This window comes from Bos indicus, chromosome 21 (assembly GCF_029378745.1).
Source record: "Bos indicus isolate NIAB-ARS_2022 breed Sahiwal x Tharparkar chromosome 21, NIAB-ARS_B.indTharparkar_mat_pri_1.0, whole genome shotgun sequence".
NCBI classification, from domain to species: Eukaryota; Metazoa; Chordata; class Mammalia; order Artiodactyla; family Bovidae; genus Bos; species Bos indicus.
The window spans coordinates 66547618-66560102 of record NC_091780.1 but is presented as its reverse complement, the minus strand read 5'-3'; the positions used below and the strand labels follow the sequence as shown (position 1 = coordinate 66560102).

General features: G+C 58.4%; 1 protein-coding gene across 1 annotated transcript; it reads right to left on the bottom strand.

Annotated features, from left to right (window-relative positions):
* Positions 1–8509: 8509 nt before the first annotated feature.
* DIO3 (iodothyronine deiodinase 3) lies at positions 8510–11123 on the bottom strand. Its single transcript, XM_019983262.2, has one exon. It carries the CDS (start codon positions 10470–10472, stop codon positions 9567–9569), a length of 906 nt encoding a protein of 301 aa, XP_019838821.2. The 5' UTR covers positions 10473–11123; the 3' UTR covers positions 8510–9566.
* Positions 11124–12485: the final 1362 nt, after the last annotated feature.

Below are 12485 nucleotides of genomic sequence, written 5' to 3'. Positions count from 1 at the left end.
TCAAAAAGACGCACGCACCCCAGTGTTCATTGCAGCACTATTTACAACGGCCAAAACATGGAAGCAACCCAGATATCCATTGACAAAGTGGATAAAGAAGCTGTGATATGTATACAGACATATACACACATATACCCAGTGGAGTATTACTCAGCCTTTAAAAAGAATGAAATCATGTCATTTGCAGCAAGCTGGATGGACCTAGAGATGATCATACTAACTGAGGTAAGTCAGACAAAGACAGATATCATATGACATCACTTACAAATGAAATCTAGAAAAAGATACAAGCTGACATTCTTAAGTCATTTTTGTCTTTGCATTGCATTAAAGACTCTGATGCTGGGAGGGATTGGGGGCAGGAGGAGAAGGAGACGACAGAGGATGAGATGGCTTGATGGCATCACTGACTCGATGGACGTGGGTCTCAGTGAACTCTGGGAGCTGGTGATGGACAGGGAGGCCTGGCGTGCTGTGATTCATGGGGTTGCAAAGAGTCGGACACGACTGAGCAACTGATCTGATCTGATCTGATCTGATAGTCGACTTACAATGTTTCAGGTGCACAGTAAGGTGATTCAGTTATACCTATGCGCATATATTATTTTTGAAATTATTTTCCATTATAGGTTATTCAAGATATTGACTGTCAGTGAAACTGGAAGGGACTGGGAAGCGTGGGCGAGCAGAGGAAATGGTAATAGTGCTGCCCTGCTCCTTGCCGCCGAGTTCCCATGCAGCATTCGTGATGCAGGGGGCGGAGGATGGCAGGGGCCGCAGCACCCGGGGGCAGAGTCGCGCTCAGAGCAAGGAGGATGCCGGTACGTGTGTTCAGAAGCTGTCCGCTTGCCCTGAAAACAATGGCCTGGAGGGGAGTGGGCGATCGGGCACCCACAGCTCCATTCCCCGCCACCCTGCCTTCCTCAGCAGCAGCCTGTCCTTCAAACACGGGCACGAAGCGAGATGCAAACGGCTGAGTCAGTTTTGCGCAGTATTTCCACTGAGCGGGCGAGGATGAAACACAGGTGCAGGTCTGAGCTACGAAATAAGAATTGTGTAATTTTAGTGACTGTGTGTTGTGGATTAAATGCTCTTATGAAAGTGAAAGAGGGCTTCCTAGGTGGCTCAGGTGGTAAAGAATCTGCCTGCAAAGCAAGAGACCCAGGTTCAATCCCTAGGTTAGGAAAATCCCTTGGAGGAGGAAATGGCAACTCACTCCAGGATTCTTGCCTAGGAAATCCTGTGAACAGAGGAGCCTGGTGGGCTACAGTCCATGGGGTCCCAAAGAGCTGCAGATGACTCAGCCACTAACACACATGTGAAAGTGAAAGAGGGCTTCCCTGGTGACTCAGATGGTAAAGAATCTGCCTGCAAAGAAGGAGGCCTGGGTTTGATCCCTACAATGGTACGATCCCCTGGAGAAGGGTATTTCAGTGCTTGTGTGTTACGAATTAAATGCTCTGATGGGTACCCGCGTGCTAGGTCACTTCGGTTGTGTTTGACTCTTCTGTGACCTTATAGACCGTAGCCCGCCAGACTCCTCTGTCTGTGGGATTCTCCAGGCAAGAATACTGGAGTGGGTTACCATGTCCTCCTCCAGGGGATCTTCCCAGCCGAGGGATCAAACCTGTGTCTCTTATGTCTCCTGCATTGGCAGGCAGGTTCTTTACCACCTGTGAAACCCCAAGTGCTCTGATACTTGCATTTAAAACTGGAAAAATGAATGGTAAACATGCTTAAAATTTGAAAAGGCCAACTTCATCCGTCAGCTTGACAGGGCTGTGGTGCGTCCAGTCAGTTGGCCAAACGTGATTCCAGGTGAGTCTGTGGGGTGCTTCTGGATGAGGGGCACAGTGGAATCTGAATGGACTGAGAAAAGCAGATTGCTCTCCCAGCGTGGGTGAGCCATGTCAGATCAGCTGGGGGCTCGACCAGGACGTAAGGGATGGAGGGAGGGAGAATCCACTCGCTCTGCCTGACTGTCCTGGGGCTGGAACATCCATCTTCTGCCTTCAGAATCCTCACACTCACACCAGGACTTACTCCATCAGCTCTCCTGGGTCTTGAGCCTTCGGATTTGGACTAGAACTTAACATATGACTGGCTCTCCTGGTCTCTGGTTTGCCCGTGGTAAATTGTGGACTTCTCAGTCTCCATGATCACATAAGCCAATTCCTTATAGTTAAATCTCTCTCCCTCTCTCCCCTTGGCTTTATTTCCCTGGAGAACCCAGATAGCACACAATTCAAATAGCTAATTTTTCTTTACTGATAATGACATTAAGTAACAAATAAACACCACACGGTGAGGTGCCAGGGAAGAAAGGAAACAGCCTGTTATTTTGTGCCTTAACTCCGGGAGACAGTGAAGGACAGGGAAGCAGAGAGTCGGACACGACTGAGCGACGGAACAACAGCTGGCACGAAGCTTTCTGCGTTTTGAACAAAGGGTTCCGCATTTTCCTTTTGCTCTGGGCCCTGCAGATGACCCAGCTGGCGGAACTGCTGGTCCTTTCTTCCTTGGCTGCAGGTTGCCAGGTACGTGGGGAATCTGGGAGCCCCTGTCTGGTCACAGAGTCTCAGCTGGCTGTGGAAGGTGGAACTCCAGGTCTCAGAGACCACAGTCTCACCAACAGTCCTTTGAGCTCTGAGTCTGCCCCTGACTGGCCCAGAGAGATTGCATTATTGTCAGCATCACTGTCACCACCTCCCTCCCCCAAGTTAATTTTTTAAAGTTTTTTTAAAGAAATATTATTGCTATTACTATTTTTAAAGATTAATTCACTTATTTTACTTTTGGCTGCACTGGGTCCTTCTGGCCGCACGCAGGCTTTCTGTAGCTGTGGTGAGCGAGGGCTGCCCTTCATTGCGGTATGGGGGCTTCTCACTGCAGGGGGTTCTCTTGTGGAACAAGGGCCCTAGGGAGCTTGGGCTCCAGTAGTTGCAGCCCACAGGCTTCAGTCCTTGTGGCACATGGGCTTAGCAGCTCCATGGCATGTGGGATCTTCCCAGACCAGGGATTGAACCCGTGTCCCCTGCATTGGCAGGCAGACCAATAGGGAAGTCCTAAAAATGATTATTTGGCTGCATCGCGCCACACACAGGATCTTAGAACCCACACCCTCTGCATCGGGGCCATGAAGTTTTAACCGGTGGACCACTGAGGAAGTCCCAGGACTGTCAAATTTAGAAAAACAAACAACCCAGGATGTCCAGTTAAATTTGAACTTCAGATAAACAATGAACAATATTTTTAGTATAAGTATATCCATGCATTATTTGGTACATACTTTTACTAAAACATTATTTGTTGTTTACCTGAAATTCAAATTAACTGATGTCCTTTATTCAGCAACCCCATTCCCTTTCTCCCTTTCAAATGTTTGTTTTCTCAGCACCACCCCACACCAAACCCTCCCAGCATCCCCACCTCCCACCCCTGGGTCTGGTCCAGGACTCCCCGTCTCCACCCAGAACTCCTCTCTGCCCTGACCTCTGGGTTTCTCCTCACTACAGCCACTGTTTTTGCTGTTTTAAACCCTATTTTTCTGTCATAAGAGCAATACATGTTCACTACAGAAAAATCACAGGCTCCAGACAAGTAACAAGAAGAAAGTAAGAAAACACTCATAATCTCGCCCACACAGAGACAGCTACTGTGAATTCCTCGGGGGAGATTTTTCCAGAGCTGCATGCGTGTGTTTCTCTGCAGATATTTAAAAAAAAGAGCCCAATTCAGACCCACTGTCCTATGAGAGCTTCGTGTTCCTGTCGCCGCAGAGGGAAGAAACAGTCTGCGTGGGGAGGGTCAAGGTCCTGGATCACTTAGCCACCGAGAGAGGGACTCTGTGTAGTCTGATGTTAGACCCCAGGGTCAGGGAGGCCGGTGGTCAAAGCTGCTTTCTAGTCCACGGCCCTGTCTCTCATGTCTAGGGCCGCTATCACCAAGTACCGAAGACCGAAGGCTTTAAACAGCAGGAATCTCTGCTCCTGACAGTTCTGAAGGCTGTCAGTCTGAGACGAAGGTTACCAGCTGAGCTGGTTTCTCCTGAGGCCTCTCTTCTTGGCTTTATGATGGATGTCTTCTTTCTCCATCCTCACGTGGTCGTCCCTCCGGGCCTGTCTGTGTCCCGACCTCCTCTTCTCATAAGGACACCCGTCAGATCGGAAGAGGGCCCACCCCAATGACCCCGTACTAACTTGAGTCAGTGTAAGTCGCTCAGTCATGTCTGACTCTTTGCAGCCCCATGGACTGTAGCCCACCAGGCTCCTCTGTCCATGGGATTCTCCAGGCAAGAATACTGGAGCGGGTTGCCATTTTCTTCTCCAGAGGATCTTCCCGACCCAGGGATTGAACCCAGGTCTCCTATGTTGCAGGTGGATTCTTTACAGTTTGAGCCACCAGGGAAGCCCATACTCACTTATATCTTTAAAGATCCTGTCTTCAAATAAGGTCACATTCTGAGGGACTAGGGCCAGGACTTGAGCACATGACTTTTGGCAGTCGACACAATTCAGCCCATAACACACCGGGCCAACCTGCTTCAACCATGCCAAGTCTCAATCTCTTCATCACTGAAATGGGGCTAATGATTGAACAACCCCTGAGCCTGTGCTCTAGAGCCTGGGAACCGTAACTACCGAAGCCTGAGTACCCTAGAACACGTGCTCTGCAACAAGAGAACCCACCACAGTGAGAAGCGTAGCCCCTGCAAGTAGCGAGTAGCCCTGCTCTCTGCAACTAGAGAAAAGCCACAGGGCAACGAAGACCCAGCATCACCAAATAAATAAATAAATATTCTTTTTTAAAGAGGGAGATGAGGATGACCAGATCAAATAATTCCGATGAAGCCCTTAGCCCAGTGCCTGGCCCCTAGATCAAACACACAGATGTCACTTCTCCCTGTGGTACGTGTGGGTAGTCCCACCTCTGGGAAGGTCACTTCTCTGCAGGACCACTTCTCAACAGGAGGCCATGGACCTGTTGGTACTTACCTAGCCCTTTGCCCAACAGTTTATTTCTGTCCGGTAAATACCAGGAGGTATTGTGTTCTGAACACAATTTGCACTTTTTAAGCCTCCGTGGCTTTGCACTGGAAGTACCCTCCAAGGATGTCCTTCCTTCCTCGTCTTCCTGGAGGAGGCATTTGTGTCTTCAAAGGAGTAAATAAGACCCTCTACAACTCTTATCATGCCCCACCTCCCCTGCTTAGGGCTAAACCGTGTGCTAAGCTGACACAGACCTTGAAAATACTAATGATGAGGAGGCTGGTGATGGTTAGATGACTGTCTCCTTCCCCTCCTCCCCTCTCGTCTGAGCATTCCTTGAAGGCTGAGAGGAGTTCCTTCTGGGGGCGGGAGGGGGGCACTCAGACATCCGGACGGTGCCTGGCACAAGTTACTCCGCAGGCAGAGACCTGCTCAGACTAGACGGATGGCCAGGCCGAGGATGCCAGGATAGGAAATGGCATGGGAAATGTGTGGGGGCGGGTGGGGGTGATCACCGAACACGCCGCGGCGTGATCCCTATGATAGCCTGATGGAGACTAGAGCTGAAGATGTGCTCAGGTAGGGCTGTCAGCAGGTGAAGTGGGGCCTGGAAGGAGGCTCACAAAACAGATCACAGGGGCGGTCCCGAGGAGGAGGAGGGCCTGGGATGCTCAGGGTTGGTTGTCAAACCTTCCCAAACATTGTAGATCCCCCTGGAGAGCCGCATTTCACACCAGCCACATTGCACGTGCGTGTCTACATACACACACACACACACACACGCGCGCGCGCACAAAGGTTTCAGGAAGCCACAGTTAACTTAGATGACGTGAACATTGGTATTTACATTGCATGTCTTCCATTTCAAAGATGGCTGACTTGATCTGGTAAGTTGATTTCATGAGCCGCCACTGGGATCTGAAATGCGGTTTGAGACCGCTTGCTCTAAGCAAGCCTGACACTTTGTGCTGTATGTTCCCCTGTATTTAAAATTTAATATTGAAGATACATTTATGTCTTTTCTTCATAGTTTTCGGTTCAAAATAAGGAAGAGAGAGAGAGAGCACTGGGAAAATACAAAACAATAAAATTAAATAGGTTTTCGGGAAGGCAGTTTAGCAAAATGTGGCACAACAGACACAGACACGGGTGTGTCTAGCAGTTTCACTTTAAGAAATATGCTCATGGGGCAGAGGGGAGTAAAGCCCTGAGCACCTCGTGAAGAATGTTTATAAAATGAAACAACATCCCTGACCTGGGGCACCCATGGAGCCATCCTTGGCCTGAGGTCACCCAATACTCAGTTACTGACGTCGAAAGGGGCAGGGATCCTGGAGAGAGAGGTGCCAGGGAGTCAACAGTTAATGCCAGCCTATAAAAGGATAAGCCTTCGCTGGTTTTACAAGGGTGGGTGAATGGGAGAGGCAAGTTAGAAAGTGCACACACCGGGAGGTTACCTAGGGTTGACTCTCGGGACTTCTCTGTTTTTGGCAATGAGCGTGCGTTCTTTTTGTAAGAACGGGAGATTTTAAAGGAAATGGGAGAAAAGAAAGGAACAAGAAAAGGAGGGAAAGGGAAGAGCGAGAAGGAAACGGAAAGATGAGGGGGAGGAAGGGAGACAGGGAGACTAGAGAAGAGAAAGGAAGGAGTGGATGCTGGGGCGCCCAGGAGAGGCGAGCGCGCCAGGCCGCGCGGGCCGAGGCAGGAGCCAAAGGTCCCAGCGCCGCGCACTCGGGATTTTGGTGCCAGAAGCCGGAGGAGGCTCGGAGGGGAGCGAGCAGCGCCTCCTGCTAGATCCCCAGGTAGAGGACTGGGGCCGACAGCGACCCCGGCTCCCAGGGGGGCCCCTGCGGCGGCGCCGCGCCGTCCGGGGTCTCCCTGCGCTTCATTCCGGCCGTGCGCGTCGGAGTTCACCCCGTAACCCCGCCGCTGGCTCAGTATTCTTGGGGGTTTCGGGGTGAGACGAAGAGCTCGGGAGGAGGGGGATGGGAGGAGATGCAGAAACACCATCTGTGCCAATTTTTTCTTATTTCTTAAAGGTAGCTTTTTCAATGTAAATACTTTTAAAGCAAAAAAAAAAAAAAAAAATTCCAGCTCAAGGTGTCAGTTTCAGAAAGTTTCACGGAGGAGCGGCGTGGGGGCTGGGCGCGGGACTGGAGGCAGCGTAGGTGGAGCTGGGGCTCCGTCCTGCCTCCAGCCTGCTTGGACCCTCTGTCCCGCAGACCACCCCCCCTCCCCGTCCCGTCCCGCCCTGCCCTTCCCCGGCTCCCCCTTCACGTGCGCGCGCACTGACACCCAGGCGCTCACAGAAACCGCGCCCCCAACGCCCGCCTCCGCATCCCGGGCCTGGGACTGTCCCGGGTCCCGGGGATGGGGAAGTGCGGCGGCTCGGCTCCCCGGATTCCTGGTCCCCGGGCTCCCGCCTCAGCTCTCCTTTCTCTGTTTCTCCCGCCCCCCACCCACTGTTCTGCTCTAGGCGTCACCAGCACAGGGAGGTGGAGACCAGCTAACCTCGCGCTCCCGGCATCGTCCTCACCTAGCGAGCAACACGCGAGCCGGGGGTGCGTGGGTGGGTGGGGGCAGGGACTGCGAGGGGGCGCCTGGCCCGGAATGCGGGGGGCGCGGGGGCTCTGTGCCAAACGCCAAGACCCCTTCCTCTCCCAGCCCGGGTGCCGGCCACCGCCATCCCTCTCTCGTCTCTCTCGGCTCGGCCACCTCGCTCTCCTCCGCTTCCCAGCACTGAGCGCCTTGGGGTGGTGGTGATGAGGTTTGGCTCGAACTTGGGGAAGCGGAGGAGGGGGTGTTATGGGCGGGGGGGCGCCCTCCAGCCACCCCCGCCCCGCGGTAGGAGCTGCTGCTGGAGTGATGGCGCTGCAGGCCGCCTCTCCTTCCCCGGTCGCCCCGCCCTCCCCCACCTTGCGCTTTTCCATGGCGATTCCCGGGGGGACCCCCCAGCAGACCGGCGGGGATCGGAGGGGTAGGGGAGACGATTTTGCGGGTTTGAGGAGCGCGCGAGGGAGCAAGGAGGTGCTGGAAGTGGCTTAGGGAGGAGCCAGGTGTGCTGAAGCGCCCGCGGTGGGCGGGAGACCGGCCCAACCTGGTCCAAAGCCCCAGGGCCCTGCCTCGCTCCGTACTCCCCGCCTCCACACCGACGGTCGCCGGGAGAAGTTAGATGGGCGGCTGCAGGGTCAGCTGTCACAGCTTGCGTGCGCGCGCGCACGCGCGCGCGACAGCAAGTGCGGGCCTCGCCGCCTACCGCCTCCCTAGGGACCCCGCCGGGCTCCACATCTCCGCTCTTCTCATCACCTTGGGTCCCCCACCCCGGGCCTGTGCGCATCCCGGGCATCGGCACAAACCCCCTTTCCTTCTTCATTCCCCTCCCGCACCCCCGCTGGCGGATGCTCTTTCTCTCCACCCTTCCCCCTAGGGTCACTATGGGGACGCGAGGGAGAGATTTGTGTTTAATTCTTGCCGCTATTCAGAGAGAAGAAAAAAATAAAGGAACCAAAGGCAACCCGAAAGCAATTTACTTCAAGCCTTTATTATTGTAGTGTAAAAGAAGTTTATATACAGGGAACGTTTCCAGCAAAACACTCACTAAATAGCCTTCACATCAGGCCCCCCCCCCCCCACTTCCGGCCCCGCAGTCGGCAGCTCTGTCTGGGAGACCCCTCTTTCGGGGTTCCCAGGCTCTCCCTTCATTTTTCTTCTCCGGACTCCACCACTCGAACCCCGGGTCGCAGGAGCCCCGGCCCCTTCCCTCTGCCCGGGGCGCCGTGAACCCCGCCTCCTAAGCGGTCTTCCTTTGTCCCTAAGCAGTCCCCCAACCTCCCTCTCCCACCCCGTTGATGTGGTTTCCTCATGGAAACCCAGAGCACTTTCCCCTCTTGTCTTAGGTGCTGCTGCGAGCCTCCTGCAAATCAGAACCAGCTCGTGGTCGAGGCCAGTTAGAGACAGCTCTTCATCAGCAGTGGGGCTCGTGAGCACCCAAAATAAGGGGGGGAAATAACCCTGCCCACCCTTCCCCACCTCAAGCATCCTCCCCCAAGGCAGGAACAAGACATAGATACAAAAGCAGCAGGGTATCCCTTCCCCGCGCACGCGCGCGCGCGACAGGTGTGGGTGCCAGGCAACTAAGGCGAGCGGCTCGCGCTGCTGGAACCCAGCTGCGCCCAGGGCGCGCGGGCGCAGCCTAAGTCTCTTTGCGCCGGGCCAGCGCGCCTGCTTAAAGGCACGCTGGCTCTTCTCTTCTGGGGAGGGCGTGTGAGAGCTGTGGCAGGGGGCCTCTGCGAGCACAAGTCCAGGGGCACGCAGGCAAGGGCGGCGCTGCCTCCACTCTCAGAAGGGGATTTAGAGCAAGCCAAGCAAGTACAGGCGAGGGACAGTTGAAAGCAGAGTCTGGGGAGGTGGAAGGGAATCTTCAGGTGTTGGCTGAGAGGCAGACTCAGACTGCGATGCATGGCTCAGCTCAGCTGTGTCACTGGGCCCACGCCAAGCCTGTCTGGGAGTTGTTTGCACGTGGGCTTCGAAGGCTCGAAGGCATGGCCCGCCAAGTTCAGTCACGTGTCCATCGGTTGTTTACACTCGACGGGGCTGTGGGCCGTGCAGCTGCTCATCATAGCGCTCCAGCCAGGTGCGCACCTCGGAGACCTGGTAGCCGTCGGGGCCGCGGCCGCCCTGGTACATAATGGTGCCACTCTGGATGATGTAGAGGCGCTCGAAGTAGGCACCGTAGGCCGAGCTGCTGGAGTTGGTCATCGTGTCGAGCACGAGAGCGCATTCTGGAGCCCCTTGCTGCAGTACGCGCGCGGCGCTGACCCGGTCCTCCAGGCTTCGGTGCTGCGGGATGCTGTAGGGAGAGTCTGTGGTGACCCAGCCGTCGGAAGGGTGAGCTTCCTCGATGTAGATGATGAGGAAGTCGACGTCGCGCTGATACTTGGTGACCAGGCGCTGGAAGGCGCTCATGCGCGCCATGAACGGTGGTCAGGTGCAGCTGCCGAAGTTGAGCACCAGCGGACGGTTTCCTCGGGCGTAGTCGAGGATGTGCTGGTTCTGGAAGCCGTCGGGCAGGACCACCTCAGAGTTGGGCGCCGGCCCGCCTTCATGCGCCTGCTTGAAGAAATCCAACTTCTGGCCGTGCCAGACGGCCCTCAGCGACGCCAAGGTGCACAGGCGGTTGTCGTCGGACACGCAGACAGGCGGGTCGTCGGGGGGCACCTCCTCGCCATCGCTGTTGAGCTCCACTTCGATTTCCGGCTGACCCCGGCGTCGACGGCCCAGTAAATGCTTACGGATGCACAGGAAGTCTAGCAGCCAGAGCATGAAGGCCGTGCCCAGGAAGCGCGGGAAGAGCACGAGGCACGAGGCCGTCTGGGAGCAGAGCCTCAGGGAGTGAAGCAGCAGGGAGCGCAGCATGGTGGCGGCGCCCCCCAAAGTCCCCCTACCTTCCCCCACCACCCACCGCGGGGCAGCCTGGCGAGACATCTGGGCTTCGGCTGTTCGGAGAGCTCAATTTATAGCCGAGGCATCAATTGGCGGGAGACTCCACCTCCGGCCGGGGCCCGCCCCCTTGCAACTTGAGCCCGAAGGGATCACCCCGCGGCGCGGCCAGGGCCTTAGAAATCGCCGGCCGAGGGCGAGCACCAGCGGCTGGAAGGCGGGGCGGCCCGGCCCGGGGGCCGGAGGGGCGGGGCTGGGCCCCGAAGCCCGCTCGCCGGGACGGGCGATCAGGACCTCGGTGGCGGCGCGGGTCAGACAGCTGGACCAGGGACCCGGGAGTCCGCGGCGGAGGTCCTCCGGCTAGCGCAGGCACCAAGCTGGCCCCGATCCCGGCGTCCCAGCCCCGACCCGCGCGCGCCCCTCGCCGCGCACCTGAGCGGAGATCCCCGGCGGACAGCCGCGCCGCGCCGGAGCTCCGGTTCGCTTCCCGCGCGCCGCCGCCAACGCCGCCCCCGCCGCTGCTGCTCGTGCGGGGCCGCTGCCCAGGTGCCGCCGGAGCCTGGGTCGGCGGCCGCCGCTTCGCTGGCCCCGGCTCCTGCCCCGCCGGGGACGCTGGCCCGCAAGGAGGCAACTTTGGGCCCCCGCGGCTTGCCGCGTTCGCCCGCGGGCGCCGCTCGCCTCCCGGAGCCCGCCCGCCTCCCGCGCGCGCTCACACTCGCGCCTCGCACACGGCCGCCCCCCGCACCGCCCCGCCACGCACACCGCGCTCGGCGCCCCCCGCCGTCGCCCGAGGCTGCCGCGCGCCGCGCGGGTCACGCCCGCCCCGTCCCATCGCGCCCCGGCTCTGCGCCGCAGCTCTCGGGTCAGCGGCCTCCGGGTCCCGGCGGGGAGGTGCGGAGGGCAGGGCTAGCGGGAGGGTTGGCGACCGGCGCCAGAAACGCGGAGGCCCGGGGAAGGCAGCGCCGTCCTTGCGCCCTAGCCGAGCCGGGAGCGCTCTGGGCGCTGGGCGCGGCGGGCGCGGGGCGGCGGGCGCGGGGCGGCGGCGGCCCCGGGCGGCTCTCCCACTAGGGGTAGCTGTTGCCTGAACGCCGGAGCGCTCCCCTCTCGCCGCTCGCCTCGGCCGGCGCAGCCCCGGCCGCCGGGCGCACCCGTCCCGTGCGTCCCCGGACGTCGCTCTCTGCCCCGGGAACGTCGGGACTGGAGCGCCCGCGCTGAGCCACCTTCACCGACCCAGAGCGCTGCGGCTCGACTCACCACGGAGGCGCTGGGACGCGGGGAAGTGCGTACTCTCAACGGGGAATGTGTGTGGAGGCTTTTAGGGGTGCGGGGTAACTCGCCAACTCCATGGGGGCCCTGGTCGGCTCTGCCGCCGCGTCCGAGATCTGATGACTCGCTGCGCGCGGCGCGGGGTCGGCGACTTGGGGCGGCGGGGCGCAGAGTACCGTGACCTGGGGGGTCCCCGAAGCTGGTAGCCAGGTCGCCTCGCCTCGGGCCTCCTTGACCCCTGAGGCGAGGCCTGAAACGGGTCGAGAGCGATCTTGATGCCGGGGGAGTCCAGCCCGCCTGGGACGCTCTCGCGGTCGTGGGGACTCGTCTGGGGCGGCGGTGGCTGAGCCCGAGTCCGGCGCCGCCACCGCCGGCGTCCCGTGCGCTCGCTACCCGCCTGGGGACCGGCCGCCTAACTTCTTCCCGGGACGGACACAGCGCTCGCATCCCGGGCAGAGGTGGAAGCTCGCTGATCCGGATTCGGCGAGGGCACCGCTCTCGGCGGCGGCGGCGGCGAGGGAACAAGTCTCGGGGAGTCAACCTAGGGCACCGAGCCCCCACCCAGGACCCGGCGGGCCCCAGCGGGCGCGGAGAGAGATGCGCGTTTCAGGCAGAGGTCCTCTCCTCCGGTTTTCGCGACCCTGGCGGGACCCTCTGCCCTGCAAACTCCCACCTGGGACCGCGGCTCCGGCAGGTCAAGATCCCTAGTGGAAGGCAGGTCAGGGGCCTGAAGGTAGACCCTTTTCTCTTTCTCCCAGCCAGGCGATGCCCCTGCGGCCTGGGGCGGCGGCG